Genomic DNA, 19852 nt, shown 5'->3' on the forward strand with positions numbered 1-19852 from the left:
TCAATTTCTCCAACATAAGAACAAAATGATGAAAACTCAGAGGCTATAATCATTAATGTCAAAAATTGTAAAATAGCACTTATCTTTTCCTCATTAAACTTTCTTTTCATCCTATTTTCCTTGATAGGGATGGGCCTTATTTAGGAAAACCAAGTGATAAAAGCTATTCATCTCAAATATGCATGTACATCCCATTTTTGGTTCTTGTAAGCTCATATATGCATATATCAGATGACAGTAGAGTATACAGATTACATGTAAATGGCAAATTCTTGTGTTTCTTGTGCGTGATCTTGTGTTTTAGTTTGTGTGTTAAGTGCTTTCTCCACGTTTAAGCTATGCACACGAAAATCATCTATATCAATGTCTTCTCCTGAGAGTGAAATGACAGGTTTAATCCAAAGACAACTTACTATTAGGGTTATAGCATTGCGGATCTCCAAGCATAGAATCCAAGTTAGAGATCACCAAGTTGCTTCCAGTTGAAAGTTTTCTTGGAAGCTTGTCCTCTAGGTAAATTCTATTCATGAAAAACTGTTTGATGTTGAAGTCTACTGGACCCTAAACTTTCAATTATAGTTGAGGTCTGTCATTGTATTTTTATGACTGGCTTAATTTTGGGTCAGCAAATGCTTGTATAGCAGATTTTCAGAGGAAACCAAGGCATTTACGACTTTTAACTTATAATATCTAGTAGTGGCATTTGCCATTGAGAGTTCCTAGTATCTCTTACTCTCTCAAACTTCCTAAAATGTAACTTTTGTATCTACTCTGTTCTCAATGTATAGCTTTTGTTGATGAATCATGATATGTTATCTTCAACTAAAATAATAAATACAAATAAAAGCACACATTTCTATCCCGATTTTGAATTCCCATGCTTATGATACATTGCAATTTTGAATTTTCCAACTTAATCAGACACAGCAGAGCTAGCAATTTTCACTACGAATATCTCATGCTCCACTTTTGTAGCTGTATTAATTCTTCGAGTTATCTTGGAGAAGCAGTGACACTTCAACCATAAAACTGATCGGTAAAAATCTGATGGTTGGAGCAAAGTATTACCAACACAAAATTACAACAAGAAACTAAGAAAGATTAAGACAAGACTTTGTAAATTGTAATACTAACCGGAAATATAGATTCATAGTAATCTTCAATTGTCAACATACTATTCCAGGGGAAAAGGCTTCCAATTCCGAGAAGCCAACAAACTATGTATGCCCCTTGTCTTCCCTGTAATTAATTAAGCAAGATTAGTACATGCAATTTTCATTTAGAATCTCTGAAATGATTTTATAAATGTTCAAACCAAAGTTAATGTTACTTATTAATTTTTCTCTGATGTAGACAAAACTGAATATGCTGACCTGTTTTTGAGCTGGAGAGTTCTGTAATTCATCACGTCCAAAAGCATTGCTTATTGTCATGACTGCTTTCTTTTAATGATCAGGCAGCGGGCCTATATTTGGACGGAAAACATATTTTTCAGAATATATTCCATTTTTCTAATTCAAAGCTAAAATTCCTTCCAGTTTATGACGTTCAAACAAACGGAATCCTTTTGCGTTAACAAGTTACTGTTGTAATATACTACTAACCAGGCAGCTATGTAATGAAATTATTAGTGGTGGAATACTAATAATTCAGCAAATACAGGAAAGAAATAACACCATTATGTCCTAGACATGCCAAGTCTTTATCCTCTTGGTTGGAAATATTACTTCCTGAAAACAACATATTTAACAAAGAGAACTTTTCTAAAACTAGCCAACGCCAGTGTATCCAACAACATTGACATTTCCATTGGCATGTCCTCAAAATGTGTGGAAGTATCAAACAAGTGTAGTGCACTTCCCTATACACACTCCTCTTTCTTCATATGACTTTGTAGGAAGCTCTCAAGTTCGATACTCCTGCAAGTACTGCTACAGAGTTCTAGCTCTGAAGGAACTCATATTTCAAATAGGTAAATGCATTGTATATTGGTTCCAAATGATAGACACAGTGATGGAAATCATCAGTTGATCCTAAGCTCGATTATATGTCTCTATGAAATAGCATTAAGGAATCTGTTTCTATAAAGCATTGGGTCCAACTCAGTATGGACAAAGGAATAAGGTTTGACTTAAAACCAGGCAAGACTTAAGAGTTAATTCAGGAAAGAAATAAGGTTTGACTTAAAAACAGGCAAGACTTAAGAGTTAATTCAGGAAAGTTGGGCAAAACAAAATACCTTGGACAGAAATTTTATTTTTTAGTTGTCAAGTTTTACCCGATTCTTCCCCAAGCCCAAGTCAGATCCTCTGATAACACTCGAGTTCGGCTCGAGTCAGAGTTAGACAATGAGTTCTGACCAAGTTAGGCTTCGACTCTGTCTGATCTACTCAAATTTAGATCCAGCTGAGTCAAATTAGCCAAGTTAACTCAGCTGAGCCTAGTAACTATGGATATATCATATAAGTATCTTTACCAGTTAAGGTAGTAATGTCCCAAACGTGATACAAAAAGCAAATACAAAGTGATGAATCATCACATTGTATGTTGATTACAAACACAGTAACAGTGAATTCCATGCATGCAGCCCATTAGCTGTAAGAGAGAATACGGATAGTTAGTTTATTGTCGATTGCTAGCAGGCAAAGACCAATGGAGAGAACAAAGACTTATAGTGAACAAACTTAATTCAGATAATGAAGAGCAAATCAAAGATCATAAAATAAATTGAATAGAAAAGTAATCCTGTAGAAGCATGTTTTTTATTTGCTGATGATAAAAGAGGCCGAGGCTTTTATGCTGAAAGACCAAACTTGACAGCGGAATACCTAGAAAGTGTCCAATATTTCAAGAAGGCAAATTGAATCAGAACACTAATAAGGCAGAAGGTAATTGTGTTAGGTAATTAATAATAGTCTAATTTTAAGTCACAGTCAAACTAGACATCAAATTTGTATATGAAAACCCTTGTTTATGGGACAAGGGACCTCTCGAGTCTCCTCCCAATAATTTGATTGCTAAAATCACAGAAACATATATAATCTACTTCTCTGGATTTGAACCTATAACATCTCCTCTCCTTTTGGCAGTGAACAATATGCACATATTTATCGATAAGTATACACGTCTATCATAGAATACAAATCTACCGGACACATAGACCTTGGAGAGTTCATACCAGGTCTTAGGATTTGCATACTATTGTTCTTCAGATTTTAATTGTTAATCACCAAGATAATGGAGAATTTTCATATTTTAAGCTTGTAGGACAATGCTCTCTGCTAAGGATAACACCCTAAGGGCCAAACCATTATTCTCTCGCAAGGCCATAAGACTGGTTTTACAACGATGTACCTTGCAGATGATGCATCATCTATTAGGAATCCTAAGTTGTACAAAATGTTGATGAATAGATAAGTGCAAAGAGGTTATCCATATATACATTCTTAAAATTAATTGCTCCATCTTATGTTATTCTATTGTCTCTAGTCTCAGTTATCTTTGCAATTTCCATGTCCACAATAACTACAATTCTTACTACTACAGTGGTGTTGTCACTCACTGCTTCACAAGTTATCAATTGCTTCAAGTGCCAAACAACAGTGAAGTTGATGCCAATTTTTGAGCCACAAAAGCTATCAGAGCTTAATCCGAAATCGGTACCTCTCCATTGCGTAGTGCTCGGAAAGAGCTTTCCACCGGTATATGGAAGTCCAAAACTGGACTCCTAGAGCATAAGTTAAGGCATTCTGAAGTCTACCTTGGAAAAGCCAAACAAACCCAAGAAATGACTAAGTGTCGAGGCAAATCGCAATCGGAGGTCCGGAGTGCCGATCGTAATCGCATATCGGCGTCAGTGGGTCTAGGCAGGTTAGGAGCATTGATGTTGGAAGGAACAACGATCCGCCAACTGCCGATATCGCATATCGGCGGTCGGCAGGTCCAGGCACAGCTTTTATCGCATTATCGGCGTATCGTAATCCCAGCAGTCCATCAGTTACGACATACTCCAAAACATGCAGGGGACCGATACTGCGATATTATGTTGCACCGCCAGGGAGGGGCTGGAAAGTGTTAACAAAGAAAATCATGGGAAAATAGGGGTCGAGCCTCCCCTTTGCTCTCTCCTCCACATGGTGCAATCCCGCATCACGGCAGTCTCACAGTTCGGCATATCAGCGGATCTAAAAACTTTAAAGACCTACAAACCACCGATTTGCGATTTTTGTGTAACATCGTCGGGGGCCGAGAAAACAATTTACAAAGGAAAAGGCCAACAAAACAAGGGTCGGACCTCCCCTTTCTCTATCTTCCACGTGGCATTGACGATTGACGATCGACAGAGGTTGTAGTCACAAATTGTTGAAAATCGCCAATATTGCGATATAGAACAAAATCGTCAAGGAGGGCCGAATTTCAAATACAAAGGAAATGCCTACAAAAACAGGGTTGAGCGAGCCACTTTCTCTCTCATCCAAGGGGCCACTTGGCGGCCTCCGATTGGTCCACCGAGCTGACATGGCAGCTGACATCACCAGTGGCGTGGCACGTACAGAGAATGATGTGGCGGGTGGACACATGTCACTCGTTTTTGGCATTTTTAGGGGTCCTATGGGTATGTTTTGGGATGCCACGTGTCACCACTCATGGGGAGACACGTGGCAGTGACGACATTAGAAGGTTCATCGACGATCACGCAATGTAAAGCTTCTCTTCCGCTATGTTTCCTCCCCAGCTGCGATTGCGATAAGGAAAGGGACCCCTCAAATGCGATAGGTTATGTGTTTTATTGAATAGGGATTTCGCATCCGGGATATCGGCCAATGTGGTACAAAGGGAAAACAATGGCATTTCAGGGTATAAAGGAAAATGCCCCCCCACACGGCTGCTCAAAGCCTTGGCGCTCAAAAGACTAAACCCCTAGTCCCAGCCCCCGGTTATATTGAGGAATGTCACACAAGGGGCTATGATAAAGGGGGCCAAAGGGGAAATTAAAAACGCCTGCATGTTCATCTATTTTTAATGTTAAAGGTCCACAATCGTGTTGCACAGAGAGCGCTATCACAGAGATTTAAATGGGCGGATGGGTCGGCAACTAAGGACTTTAATGGAGCATGGCACAGCTGCAGAGCAGTATGGGGGGAACTCAGGAAGACTTAATGGCACAGCATGGTGCTCCATTCCCTCTACACAGAAAAGGACCGCTTGGACACACGCCTTTCCCACTCCGCTCCCTATTCCACCGAACAGGTCACTCAGGCAATTAAGGCAGAATTGACAGAAACTGGCCGAGCAACAGTGAACCGCCTCAAGCAGCCTAAAAGAAGCCTGATGACAGCAGGGATGTGGCTCTATCCAAGGCCTCCACTGAAGCAGCAAAGTGACACCTTCCCTTTCCTCTCTCAATTTTCTTTCTCTGTGCATTTATTTTTGCATTTTTTCCAAGAAAGGGATTCGATCCCTACTGTAACCTTTAGGTAGGTGGTAACAGAGCCTTATAGAGCCGAGACAGCTAGTCTAGCATGACAGCTGGGGCTTGAGCTCAGAAATCAAAGCCCTCCCCCTCTTCTTATAAATAGGGGGATGAAATCTATAACACCAGGGTTCCGAAATTTCTCACCCGAGAGGGCTGAACTCTGTGATACCATATTTTGGCTCATAAATCTGTAAGTGAATGACTGTTATCTTAGATTGTATAACTTTACATAGGCAGATCTTCAAACTATCACAAAAATGGTGGTGATTCCTCCTCCTTAGCATTACAATATGTTTTTCCTTTTGTTAATTCCATTATGTTCATATTCTTCTTTGCATGTGTGCTACAATAGCTGCTAGAAATTATTTCATGCTTCCTTACAGATCCATGTGTGTTGATTTATTAATGCATAATGCATGTATGAAGGGCTGAAGTATATCTTTAAACTGCTCTATAAGAATCATAGCACCCATCCTCTCTTCAGTCCATTATTTCTGCTTGTAACTCAAACAAGTGTAGAATTTCCCATTGCTTGCGGCTCTATGTTTTCAACATAGAATTCTGGATGTTTTGGGCTCTATATGATGAGTTATGCTTTCTCCTAATCCTCTTTCATTTACTCAACAAAGCCTATTAATTTGTAATCCCCTTTGAAGTAATCAGCCTCCATTGTTCTATGTGATACTACTGGGAACTGTGTGTGTGAAGGAATACCCGAAATATATAACTCATATCTTTCAAGGAATGAACCAAGCCCCCTCATTATCTTTCATTATGTGACAATTGGAGTGTTGCAAATGTTGATTTGTGGTAGCATCGGATGTGCTCTAGCCATGAAAATTGGTGGAGAGGCTAAAGCACATGAGATCTCCAAGACCCAGAAATGGTTTGGGGAAATTCCACCCAGTTAGAGAGATATTAAAATAATTAATATTTTTAATGGGATTCCTAAGTCTAAACTTAGGAAAAATAAAATATTAATGGGTATTAATATAAAATTGGGTGAGATGGTTCTAAATGACATGGATCAAGCCAAATCTAATCTTAGTCGTTGATTAAGGACTTAATCTTAGTTAATCTCAGTCGTTGAAGACTCAACAGGAAAAGTATAAGAGGAGGCTTGAGGGTCAGTTGGAGATACACCAAGATTGATCAGTCAGTTCAATTTTCTAGAGCGGGGTTTGTTGAGAAAATTTGAACAAGTGACCTGAGTTGCAGTGAGGGGCAATGAGTACATAGCAGAGAGGCATAGATAGTGTCAGAGGGCCAATGCAGTGACTGAGGAGGCTACGCAGAGGTAGCTAGAGACTACGCAGAGGTTAAGGGGCCTGCGTGGGTGACACAGAAGGCCAGAGAGCTGACGCAGAGAGGCAGAAGGCTGACTCAGGGGATTCCAGAGCTACGCAGAAGCTAGTAGGGTTGATGCAGAGGCTTGGAGAAGCGTCGGACGGATTTTCATGGGGCAAACTAATGCTGACAAGCTGAATATTTGCTTCCGAGAAGGGGTATTACTGTTGTGTAGAAATCTCTGTTGGGTGAGCCAGTTTGGCACCCTAGTTGTACTTAAGAAATCTGGATAATAATAAAACGCTCAAAGCTTTTGCACCGATTTTCCCGCATTGAGTGTTTCTGGAGATGATTGTCCAAAAATAACGGTGTCCCTTAGGTGTTTGTCTCGGTTATTTCAGTTGTTGATCTGTATATGAGTTAAGGCTACATTTGTGTTTATTTCAGTATTTATATTTATAAATAACTTGTTAAATGGAATAAACAAGTAGGAGAAATTAAACCAGATAATGCAGTAAGGATTTCTAACGTGACAGACTTAGAAATTTCAACATGGTATCAAAGGGTTACAAATCACAGGAGGACTGAAGGCACAAGCGTAATCAAAAGTATTTGCAGCAGTAGCAGCTGTCTCGGGAGACAGAGTTGCCCCTAAGCAGAAAGCAGCAGAGAAGGAGTGACGCAGAGGACCTACGTCATCATTTCAATCCAGAGAGAGGACCAGCACAGAGGTAGAGAGAGGCAAAAGAGGCTCACAAAGAGCCACGTCATCCTACTCAGTCAGGTAGGCTTGACGCAGTTGGCCAAAGGAGTGATTCAGCCTTTGTCGGGATTGTGCAGAGCTGGAAGGCTCTGTTTCTTCAGTTGTTGGGGCATAGGGAGCTGTGGACAGATTGTGGATTAGGAAGCTAGTGGGGCACTGTTGTTGTCGAAGCAGAAAAGTACCTAACAGGACAGAACCAAGGTAGAGGTGGTCGTTGCCTTGATGGATTTCTATCCAAGAAATCCAGATCCGAGTTGCAGTTGCAAAAAGGATCGGAGAGGACCGGATCGACAGTTGGCGAGAAAATTTCTAGCAAGGAAATCGAGACACAGACTTCAGAGGGAGTCTAAGGGAGAACTTCCAGGAGGGAAGTCGAGACTCAAAAGGAGTCTAGGAGAGAACTTACAGGAGGGAAGTTGAGACTCAGAGAGAGTCCAGAAGAGGAGTGGAGATGGAAATGAACGGATTGAGGGATCAAGACAGGTTGGACGATGCCTCCAACTTTGTAATCTGGAAGGCCAGGATCCTATCTGTTCTAGACAGACATCGCATCAAGGGCTTTGCCTTGAGAACCGTGGCCATCCCAGTCGACCCAGCTGATAATGAAACGTATGAGGATGCAATGGCGAAGGCAAAGTGCATAATCCTTGATGAGGTCAAGGATCATGTCGTACCACATATTCTCGAAAAGCATACAACAAAGGAGATGTGGGATACTTTGACGACATTGTATCAGGGCACTTCCATGCAACGGAAGATGTTATTAGAGAATCAGCTACGGTCATATCAGATGCAGAAGGGGGAGCAGATAGATCTATACCTCAGCAGATTGCAGGAGATTTGGGACCAACTTACTTCCATAGGGGCCACGCCGAATCAGGAGTTCATGGTGAGGACCGCCCTGAATGCAGTCTCCGAGGATTGGGAGACATTTGTCCAAAGCATTTTGGGCAGAGCTAATCTTCCAGGATGGGAAGAGATGTGGGCAGCTCTTCGCCAAGAAGAGATCAGACGGCTGACCAAGGCAGGGAGTAGCAGCAAAGGAGGTCGAATCAAGAAAGAGGAGGAGGAGGATGCGACTCTGGCATCTGCGGGACAGCAGGGGAAGAGGAAGAAGGACATCTCCAAGGTGAAGTGCTTCCATTGTGGGGAGCTAGGTCATTATGCAACCCAGTGTCCCAGGAAGAAGAATAAGGGAGAGGCTTCTGACTCCAAGGCAGCTCCGGCTAAGGCGGAGAAAGAAGTCGAGACGGATGACGACTGTGACATGAGTGTTCATGCAACTCTAAAGAAGAGGTGGGGAGACATCGAGTTGTAGTCCAGAGCACTATAGAAGATGAGGGGCAAGATCCTTGAGGTACCTAAACTCTTGGATCATATCTAGCTACGAGAGCCCTGAATGATAGTAGCAAGATGACGGATGTCGAGAAGAACCAAGATGTGATGAAGCGACAAGGTAGTGCTAGAGTGTTGGGGTCTGTAGCAGCGCATTGGGGTTGCAGCAGTGCGAGATGCACAAAGGTGTTTGCAACAATGCGAGATGCACAAAGGTGTTTGCAACAGTGTGGGAGGCACAATGTAGGTTGCAGCAGTGCGAGAGTCACAGAGGTGTTTGCAGTAGCGCATAGGCAGCAGAGGAAGCACAAGATAGCAGCGAAAGTAGCTTCAGCATCATGAGGCTTCCGGACTGACAAGGGTGTCAATAGTTGGGTAGATCAGTTACTTACTTCTCAATAACTGAGTCGCAGTGCAGACGTAGTGTTGGGAGGAAGGACCAGCAGCAGCAACACAGATGCAGAGGGAGCTACAGTACAGATGTAGCAGTGGTAGTGGCGGAGCCATGGGCAGTAGTATAGGAGGCAACAATGCAATGGATGTAGGGCAGCAAGCCCAGCATCAGCACAGGTACCGATGCTGGAGGATCAATGTGATGCTCAGTGGTGGAGCATTACTAGAGCACATTCCTCGCCAAGAGGGAGTATTGATTTATGGTAGCATCGGATGTGCGCTAGCCATGAAAATTGGTGGAGAGGCTAAAGCACATGAGATCTCCAAGACCCAGAAATGGTTTGGGGAAATTCCACCCAGTTAGAGAGATATTAAAATAATTAATATTTTTAATGAGGTTCCTAAGTCTAAACTTAGGAAAATTAAAATATTAATGAGTATTAATATAAAACTAGGTGAGAAGGTTCTAAATGACATGGATCAAACCAAATCTAATCTTAGTCGTTGATTAGGGACTTAATCTCGGTCGTTGAAGACTCAACAGGAAAAGTATAAGAGGAGGCTTGACAGTCAGTTGGAGATACACCAAGATTGATCAATCAGTTCGATTTTCTGGAGTGGGGTTTGCTGAGAAAATTCGAACAAGTGATCTGAGTTGCAGCGAGGGGCAGTGAGTACATAGCAGAGAGGCAGAGATAGTGCTAGAGGGCCAGCGCAGTGACTGAGGAGGCTACGCAAAGGCAACAAGAGCTCCACAGAGGCAGCTAGAGATTGTGCAGAAGCTGAGGGGCCTGCGTGGGTGACGGAAAAGGCTAGAGAGCTGACGCAAAGAGGTAGAAGGCTGATGCAGGGGGTTCCAGAGCTACGCAGAGGCTAGCAAGGTTGATGCAGAACCTTGGAGAAGCGTCGGAAGGATTTTTGTGCGGAAAACTAGTGCTGAGAAGCTGAATATATTCTTTCAAGAAGAGGTATTACTGTCGTGTAGAAATCCTTGTTGAGTGAGCCAGTTTGGCACCCTAGTTGTACTCAAGAAATCTGCATAATAATAAAACCCTCAGAACTGTTGCACCGGTTTTCCCACGTTGGGTTTTTCTGGGGATAACGGTGTCCCTTGTGTGTTTGTCTCAGTTATTTTAGTTGTTGATTTGTATATGAGTTAAGGCTACATTTGTGTTTATTTCAGTATTTATATTTATAAATAACTTGTCAAATGGAATAAACAAGTAGGAGAAATTAAATTAGATAATGCAATAGGGATTTCTAACGTGCCAGACTTAGAAATTTCAACAACAAACCCCTCACATATTGATATAACCTTACAAGCACTCCTCTATTTAAGATGTCCTAGGCACTAGTCTACAATCAACCTAGAGGCTGTCTCTAGGGAGCTTTCCTTGCCTCCTGCTGCACTTGTGCTGTAGGTGCAAGATTTAGCCACAACATCTTTCTAGCGTCGTTGCCGGGGAACGAATTAGAATATTTTTCCCTGGGTACAACAAAGTTTTACATTTCCCCTGTTAGGTGAGCTAGGGAAGTGTGGGTTGAAGATCTCTCACCTTGGCGACTCCACTGTCAATTCTATGGTAAACATCCTAGCAACTCCACTGTCCATATCTCTATTTTGATCATCCTAGCTTTTAAGCAACCCCATACTCACTCTGATGCTACAGCAGTTGAAAACTCTCCCTGCTTTCGAAGTTGAAATCAATCACATAGGGAGGTTTTCAAGATGGCCCTTCCTGCATTCCTGGCCAACCAATTTGCCCCACTGGATTTCTCTTCCATTGCTGGTTATCCTAACCATGTTCCTTCATTTCATGAGTGGGATAGCTATTTGCCTAAATTCAGTGGGAACTCAGAGAGAAGACCTAACCAGCACCTCAAAGACTTTCATGAATGCATGGAGCAACAAGGTATTCTTCTTGAAGATGTACTAATGAAGTTGTTCAAATTGTCTTTAGAGGGGGATGCTAGGGTTTGGTTTAAAACACTACCTCAGGGCAGCATATCTTCCTTGAAATGTTTCCATACAGCATTCCATCAATATTACAAGACATTTTATTTACCGAATGCTATGTTTGAAGATTGCTGCAAATTTTGTAATGATGAAAACAATCCTGAGGTTGATGAATCTGCTGAAGATGTTTGTGGAGCTCCTCTCCGAGAAAACATCTACTCTCATCAGGAAGCATCACCAAAGGCGCAAGAAGAGGAGGCTGATCAGGAGGTCAGCAAAGAGGCTCTAGTTCACAATGCACACCCTTCACATGGGGAACAAGACCAAGACCCTCCTCCAATTTGTGATTCTGAGGAGGAGGAAATGGTCATGAAAGTACGGAAGGAGTTGTTTACCAGTCAATGGGGAGAAAGCTCCCAATAGCAAGTTTTTCAAGAAGAGCCCAAAGATGAATTGTTGCAGAAAGATTTATGCCAAGACTTCTCAACAGACCCTCCAATTTATGACTCTTATAGTTCTGACAGTGAAGAGTCTGTTGCAGATTTCCAAGACAGTAGTCCCATTGAAAAATGTGTAGTTAAAGAGTAGCAGTCAGTTTTTCTTGGAAAGACTGAAGTTGAGGGGCTGAAGGGTGTTTGTAGCTGCCATAACCAAAAAGACATCAACCAGCAGACTGTATGTAAAGAAGAGGTTGCTGCAAACATTCCTTGTCTATTCCATGACCCTGTGGCTAAGTACATGAGCCTATTCTTAAGTCAGCACCAGAGGTCATTTCAAGAGCATGTATCAGGTTCCTTGTTTGAAAATTTTTCATGGTGCATGCTCATTTTAATTTTTGTTTTTCAGCAATGTGAAGGCATAAGGCCCAGTACTCTAATGCTCGCCTGGCTCCATTGGAGGGTTGAACTAACTTAGGTGAATTGAGCCCTATGCATGTTGAAATTTCTAAGTATTACCCGTTAGAAATTTTATCTTTATTCTTCTGGTTTATTTCTCCTACTTGTTAATTACAAACAAGTTATTTAAACATATAAATATCAAAACAAACACAATACACTCTCAACCATCTACAGATCAATAGCTGAAAGAAATAGCAAACACACAAGTGACACCGTTATTTTTGGACAACTCGTCCCTGGAAAAACCCAACTTGGGAAAACTGGTGTAGCAATTCTAAGGGTTTATTTTATTATGCAGTCTATCCTTGAGTACAACTGGGTGCCAAACTGGCTCACCCGACAGAGAAAATGATCCGGCAGTAATACCTCTCTATTCGGAAGCAAATATTCAAAAAATTTGCCCCACAAAACCCTCTCCAGCAACCTCTGAAGCTCAGTGTCAACCCAGAACCCTCTACGTCAGCCCTCTGAGGCACTACGCAACCTCTACGGCCCTCTGCATCACTCCTGCCGCCCTCTGCGTGGATGACCCAGGCCATTCTGGCCTCTGCGCAGTCCCTTCTGGCTCTGCGTGGCTCCCTATGGCTCACCATCTACCTCTCTCTGCTTCTGCGCTGGTCTCTTAGCACTATCTTTGCCTCTCTGTCTAGTACTCACTACCCCTCGCTGCAAACTGATCACTGATTCGAATTTTCTTAGCAAACCCTGCTCTAGAAAATCGAATCACTGATCGCTTTGGTGTATTCTCCAACTGACCATCAAGCCTCTTCTTATACTTTTCCTGTTGGTCCTCCAACAACCAAGATTACATCTGTAATCAACGGCTAAGATTAGATTTGGCTTGATCCATGTCTTTTGGAACCTTCTAACCCAGTTTTATCTTAATACCCATTAATATTTTATTTTTCCTAAGTTTAGACTTAGGAACTCCATTAAAAATATTAATTATCTTAATATCTCCTAAACCGGGTAGAATCTGCCCAAACCATTTCTGGGTCTTGGAGATCTCATGTGCTTTAGCCTCTCCACCAATTTTCATGGCTAGAGCACATCCGATGCCACTCCAAATCAACGCTCCCTCATAGCGAGGATTGTGCTCTAGTAATACTCCACAATGAGCATCCCTCTGATTATATGGCACCGGTACCTGCACTGATGTTAAACCTCCCCGCCCAACGTCCTCTGCACTACTACCTCCTGTATTGTTGCCCATGGCTCTGCCACTGCCACTGTTGCATCTGTACAGCAGCTCCCTCTGCATTTGTGTTGTTGTTGGTCCTTTCTCCCAACCTCCCCCTCTCATCATGTTGCATCGTGCTACTACACTGCAACTTAGTTACTAAGAAATAAGTAACTGATCCACCCAACTACTGACATCCCTGTCAGGCTAGAAACACTCCCAATGTTGAAGCTCTCTCTGTTGCTATCAAGTGCTCCCTCTACTACCTCTGTGCTGCTGCAACAACTCCCTGCCTCTTGCACTGCTGCAAACCTCTCTGTGCCATCTTGCATTGTTGCAACCCTCTTTGTGCCTCTCGCACTACTACAGCTTGGTAACTCTGCGCTGCCAGGGACTCCTGCACTGTAGCACTCTCTGCTGCTTCATCTGCATCTGTTTCTATCGACATCCGCCAGTCCTGCTACTCTCTCTTCAGGGCTCCTGTAGCAAGGTATAATCCAAGAGGTTGGGTACCTCAAGGATCCTACCCCTCATTGCCTGTAGTCTTCCTGACTACAACTCGATGTCTCCCCACCTCTTCTCTAGAGGTACATGAGCACTCATGGCACAATCGTCATCCTCCTCTACCTCCTTTTCCGCCTTCGCTGGCGCTGCCTTGGAGTCAGACGCCTCTCCCTTGTTCTTCTTCCTCAGACACTGGTTCGCATAATGACCCAGTTCCCCACAGTTGAAACACTTAACCTTGGAGAGGTACTTTTTCTTCCTCTGCTCTTGCTTCCCCGCAAATGCCAGAGTTGCATCCTCTTCCTCTTCCTTCTTAATCTGAACTCCTTTGCTACTGCTTCCTGTCTTGGACAGTCGTCTGATCTTCTTGGAGAAGAGTTGCCCACAATTCTTCCCAATCTGGAAGATCTGCCCTGCCTAGTATGCTCTAAACAAATGTCTCCCACTCCTCGGAGACTGCATTTAGTGCGGTCCTCACCATCAACTCTTGATTCGACGTGGCCCCTATTGAAGTCAGTTGGTCCCAGATATCCTTCAACCTCCCAAGGAAGCGATCTATCTGCTCCCCCTTCTGCATCTGGTATGACCACAGTTGATTCTCAAGTAACATCTTCCTCTACATGGAAGTATGCTGGTACAATGTCTTCAAGGTGTCCCGCATTTCCTTTGTCGTCTCCTTCTCGACAATATATTGGACCACATGATCCTTGACCCCATTAAGGATGATGCATTTCGCCTTGGCCATTGCCTCCTCGTACTTCTGATTATTAGCCGAGTCAACTGGGATAGCCACTGTTCTCAAGGTGGAAGGCCTTGATGCGATGTCTATATAGAATGGAAAGGATCCTGGCCTTCTAGACCACAAAGTTGGACACCCCGTCCAGCCTATCCTGATCCCTCAGTCTATTCATGGCCATCTTTCTGCTCTTCCTTTCAACTCATCCGAGTCTTTTTCGACTCCCTCTAAGTCACTACTTTTTGTCTGGAAGTTCACTGATAGACTCCCTCTGAGTCTCGATTTACCTCCTGGAAATCCGCCTGCCAATCATTGAGTCGCACCTCTCCGATCTCCTGTGCACTTACAACATTGATCCGGATTCCTTGGCTAGAAATCTATCCCTCTACCTTGGTTTTGCCCGCTAGGTATTGTTCTGACTTGGCAGCAACAACACCCCACCAGCTTCACTCCCCACAACCTACCCACAGCCTCCTATGCCCCAGCAATTGAAGAATTGAGCCTCTAGGCTCCGCGCAATCCCAGCACTGGCTGAAATGCTCCCCTAGCCAACTGCGTCAACCCTCCTGGTCTTTGCGTGGGCCTTTTTTCCCTCTTCAACCTCTGCGCTAGCCTCTCTCTGGCCCGAACTGATGACGCAGTCCCTCTGCATCAACCCTTCTCCGCTGCTTTCTACTAGAAACAGCTTCTGTCACTCGGGACAGTTGTTTCTGCTGCAAATGCTCTGCTTCAGCTAGTGCCTTCAGCTCTCCTGTGATCTACAACCATGCTCTAATACCATGTTGAAATTTCTAAGTATTACCCGTTAGAAATTTCATCTGTATTCTTCTGGTTTATTTCTTCTACTTGTTAATTACGAACAAGTTATTTAAACATATAAATATCGAAATCAACACAATACAGTCTCAACCATCTACAGATCAACAGCTAAAAGGAATAGCAAACACACAAGTGACACCATTATTTTTGGACAACTCGTCCCCAGAAAAACCCAACTTGGGAAAACATTGCAGCAATTTTGAGGGTTTATTTTATTATGCAGTCTATCCTTGAGTACAACTGGGTGCCAAACTGGCTCCCCCGACAGAGAAAATGACACGACAGTAATACCTCTATTCAGAAGCAGATATTCAAAAAATTTGCCCCACGAAACCCTCTCCAGCAACCTCTAAAGCTTAGCGTCAGCCCACCTGGCCTCAGCATCAGCCCAAAACCCTCTACGTCAACCCTCTGAGGCACTACGTAGCCTCTACGGCCTTCTATGTCACGCCTGCTACCCTCTGCGTGGATGACGCAGGCCCTTCTGGCCTTTGCGCAGTTTTTTCTGGCTCTGCGTGGCTCCCTCTAGCTCAGCGTCTACCTCTCTCTGCTTCTGCGTTGGTCTCTCAACACTATCTCTACCTGTCTGTCCAGTACTCACTGCCCCTCGCTGCAAACTGATCACTAATTCGACATTTCTTAGCAAACCCCGCTCTAGAAAATCGAATCACTAATCACTCTGGTGTGTTCTCCAACTGACCCTCAAGCCTCTTCTTATATTTTTCTTGTTGGTCCTCCAACGGCCAAGATTACATCTCTAATCAACGGCTAAGATTAGATTTGGCTTGATCCATGTCTTTTGGAACCTTCTAACCCAGTTTTATATTAATACCCATTAATATTTTATTTTTCCTAAGTTTAGACTTAGGAACTCCATTAAAAATATTAATTATTTGAATATCTCCCAAACCGGGTAGAATCTGGCCAAACCATTTTTGGGTCTTAAAGATCTCATGTGCTTTAGCCTCTCCACCAATTTTCATGTCTAGAGCACATCCGATGCTACCCCAAATCAACAGTGCATAAGTAGGAGTGTATATAAGTGAGCTCACCAGTTGAGCATTTACTTTCCAGTTGTTAGAGTTTTTTATTTCTGCATTTTAGATTGAGGAGGAAAGTCCCATGGAGATTTTGCTGATTTCAAAGATTCATTTATTACTGACTCCAGGCCCAATGGTGAAGGATATTCATTTGCAAGTTCTCAGCACCTTGCCAACAAGGCACTATCCCCAGTAGGAGCCATTGTTGTCACTCACTGCTTCACAAGTTATCAGTTGCCTCAAGTGCCAAACAGCAGTGAAGTTGATGCCATGTTTTGAGCCACAAAAGCTATCAGAGCTTAATCGATCCCTCTCCATTGCTGCTCGGAAAGAGCTTTCCAATAGTATATGGAAGTCCAAAAATGGACTCGTGGAGCAGAAGTTAAGGCATTTTGAAGTCTACCTTGAAAAAGCCAAGCAAACCCAGAAAATGACTAAATGCAGAGGCAAATCGCAGTCAGAGGTTCGGAGGGCCGATCGCAATCGCATACTGGCGTTGGCGGGTCCAGGCGGGTTAGGAGCACTAATGTTGGAAGGAACAACGATTCGTCGATCACCGATATCGCATATTGGCGATCGGCGGGTCTGGGCACAACTTTTATCACATAATCGACATATTGCAGTCCCAGCAGTCCATCAATTACGGCATACTCCAAAACATGCGGGGGGGCGATACTGCGATATTATGTTGCACCGCCGAGGAGGGGCTGGAAAGTGTTAACAAAGAAAATCATGGGAAAACAGGGGTCGGGCCTCCCCTTTGCTCTCTCCTCCACGTGGCGCAATCCCGCATCACGGCAATCCTGCAGTTTGGCATATCGGCGGGTTCTAAAAACTTTAAAGACCTGCAAACCGTTGATTTGTGATTTTTGTGTAACATCGTCGAGGGGGCGAGAAAACAGTTTACAAAGGAAAAGGCCGACAAAACGAGGGTCGGGCCTCCCCTTTCTCTCTCTTCCACGTGGCATCGGCAATTAGCGGAGGTTGTAGTCACAAATTGTTGAAAATCGTCGACATTGTGATATAGAACAAAATTGTCGGGGAGGGCCAAATTTCAAATACAAAGGAAATGCTTGCAAAAACAAGGTCGGCCAGGCCACTTTCTCTCTCTTCCAGGGGGCCACTTGGCGGCCTCTGATTGGTCCACCGCGCTGACATGGCAGCTAACATCACCAGTGACGTGGCTCGTATAGAGAATGATGTGGTGGGTGGACACGTATCACTCGTTTTTAGCATTTTTAGGGGTCCTATGGGGCTGTTTGCAAATGCCATGTGTCACCACTCACAGGGAGACACATGGCAATGACGACATTAGCAGGTTCATCGCAATCGACTATCGACGATCGCGCAATGTAAAGTTTCTCTTCCACTGTGTTTACTCCCCGGCTACGATTACGATAAGGAAAGGGCCCCCCAGATGCGATAGGTTATGTGTTTTATTGAATAGGGATTTCACGTCCGGGATATCGGCCAGTGTGGTGCAAAGGCAAAACAATGGCATTTCAAGTTATAAAGGAAAAGGCCCCCGCATGGCTACTCTAAGCCTTGGCACTCAAAAGACTAAACCCCTGGTCTCAGCCCCCGATTATATTGAGGAATGTCACACAAGGGGCTATGATAAAGGGGGCCAAAGGGGAAATTAAAAACGTCCGCTTATTCGTTGTTTTTAATGTTAAAGGCCCACAACCATGTTGCGCAGAGAGCCTTGTCACAAAGATTTAAATGGGCAGATGGGCCAGCAGCTAAGAAATGGAGCATGGCGCAACTGCAGAGTAGTATGGAGGGAACTCAGGAAGACTTAATGGCACGGCATGGTGCTCCATTACCTCTACACAAAAAAGGATTGCTTGGACACACATCTTTCCACTTCGCTCCCTATTCCACCAAACAAGTCACTCAGGCACTTAACGTAGAATTGACAGAATCCAGCCAAGCGGCAGTGAACCGCCTCAAGCAGCCGAAAAGAAGCCGAATGACCGCAGGGACGTGGCTCTATCCAAGGCCTCCACTAAAGCAGCAAGGGGACACCTCCCCTTTCCTCTCAGATTTTCTTTCTCTGTACATTTTTTTTTGCATTTTTTCCAAGAAAGGGATTCGACCCCTGCTGTAAGCTTTAGGTAGGTGTTAGCAAAGCCTTACAAAGTCGAGACAACTAGTCTAGCATGACCGTTGGGGCTCGAGCTCAGATATTTTGATTGTAACTCAAAGCTCTCCCCCTCTTCTTATAAATAGGGGGATGAAATCTATAACAAGGGTTTCGGAATTTCTCACCCGAGAGGGCTGAACTCTGTGATACCATATTTTGGCTCATAACTCTGTAAGTGAATGACTGTTATCTTAGATTGTATAACTTTACACAAGCAGATCTTCATACTATCACAAAAATGGTGGTGATTCCTCCTTCTTAGCATTATAGTATGTTTTTCCTTCTGCTAATTCCATTATGTTCATATTCTTCTCTGCGTGTGTGGTACAATAGCTGCTAGAAATTATTTCATGCTTCCTTACAGATCCATGTGTATTGATTTATTAATGCATAATGCTTGTATGAAGGGCTGAAGTATATCTTTAAACTACTCTATAAGAATCATAGCACCCATCCTCTCTTCAGTCCATTATTTCTGCTTGTAACTCAAACAAGTGTAGAATTTCCCATTGCTTGCGACTCTATTTTTCAACATAGAATTATGGATGTTTTAGGCTCTATATGATGATTTATGCTTTCTACTAATCCTCTTTCATTTACTCAACAAAGACTATTAAGTTGTAATCCCATTTGAAGTAATCAGCCTCCATTGTTCTATGTGATACTACTGGGCACTGTGTATGTGAAGGAATACCTGAAATATATAACTCATACCTTTGGAGGAATGAACCAAGCCTCCTCATTATTTTTCATTACGTGACAAATGGAGTGTTGCAAACCCCTCACATATAACCTTACAAGCACTCCTCTATTTGAGATGCCCTAGGACTGGTCTACAATCAACCCAAAGGCTGTCTTTAGGGAGGTTTCCTTGCCTCCTGCTGCAGGTGCAAGATTTAGCGACAACAAGTGGCATGTCCCATAATAGCCCTCTTGCTCTTAACACATACTTTTAGAGTGTCAATTGGGTGAAGCTTGGGTGGTGGGAAGGAGTCGTTGTTATCTTTTTCACCTAAGTTATAGTCTCACCGAGATTGATGTGCTTGTTTCTTGGGCGTCATTTCTACAGGAAACATAACCAACTCACCTAAACACAGGTGGATTTTCCATGAATGTAGCTAATATCTATCTCTCGTCCAGTGAACCACATAAAAATATACATACGTTTAAAGTAGCAACTAGAATTACTTCCACTAAATTTTTAACTTCAAATTTATTAGGCATTCACATTACTGATATGAGAAAGCAACTCATACCACTAATACTAATATACAAAAGAGAAAGAAAACTGAACAGATACAATGGTAACCAAAATAA

At 43.1% G+C, this 19852-nt stretch overlaps 1 protein-coding gene across 1 annotated transcript in view; it reads right to left on the bottom strand.

The window, feature by feature from the left end:
- LOC149232775 (equilibrative nucleotide transporter 3-like) overlaps nucleotides 1-19852 on the bottom strand; it is a 103498-nt gene that overhangs the window by 82780 nt on the left and 866 nt on the right. Inside the window, exons 2-3 of the mRNA XM_089376565.1 lie at nucleotides 1374-1465; nucleotides 1135-1239 (exon numbers count right to left, since the gene is read on the bottom strand). Coding sequence (XP_089232691.1) covers nucleotides 1135-1239; nucleotides 1374-1433 — 165 coding nt within the window. The 5' untranslated portion in view covers nucleotides 1434-1465. The remainder of the gene's footprint in view (nucleotides 1-1134; nucleotides 1240-1373; nucleotides 1466-19852) is intronic.

The sequence above is a fragment of the Pinus tabuliformis genome, chromosome J (assembly GCF_031772625.1).
Source record: "Pinus tabuliformis cultivar Carrire ecotype Pingquan chromosome J, CPIR1, whole genome shotgun sequence".
NCBI lineage: Eukaryota > Viridiplantae > Streptophyta > Pinopsida > Pinales > Pinaceae > Pinus > Pinus tabuliformis.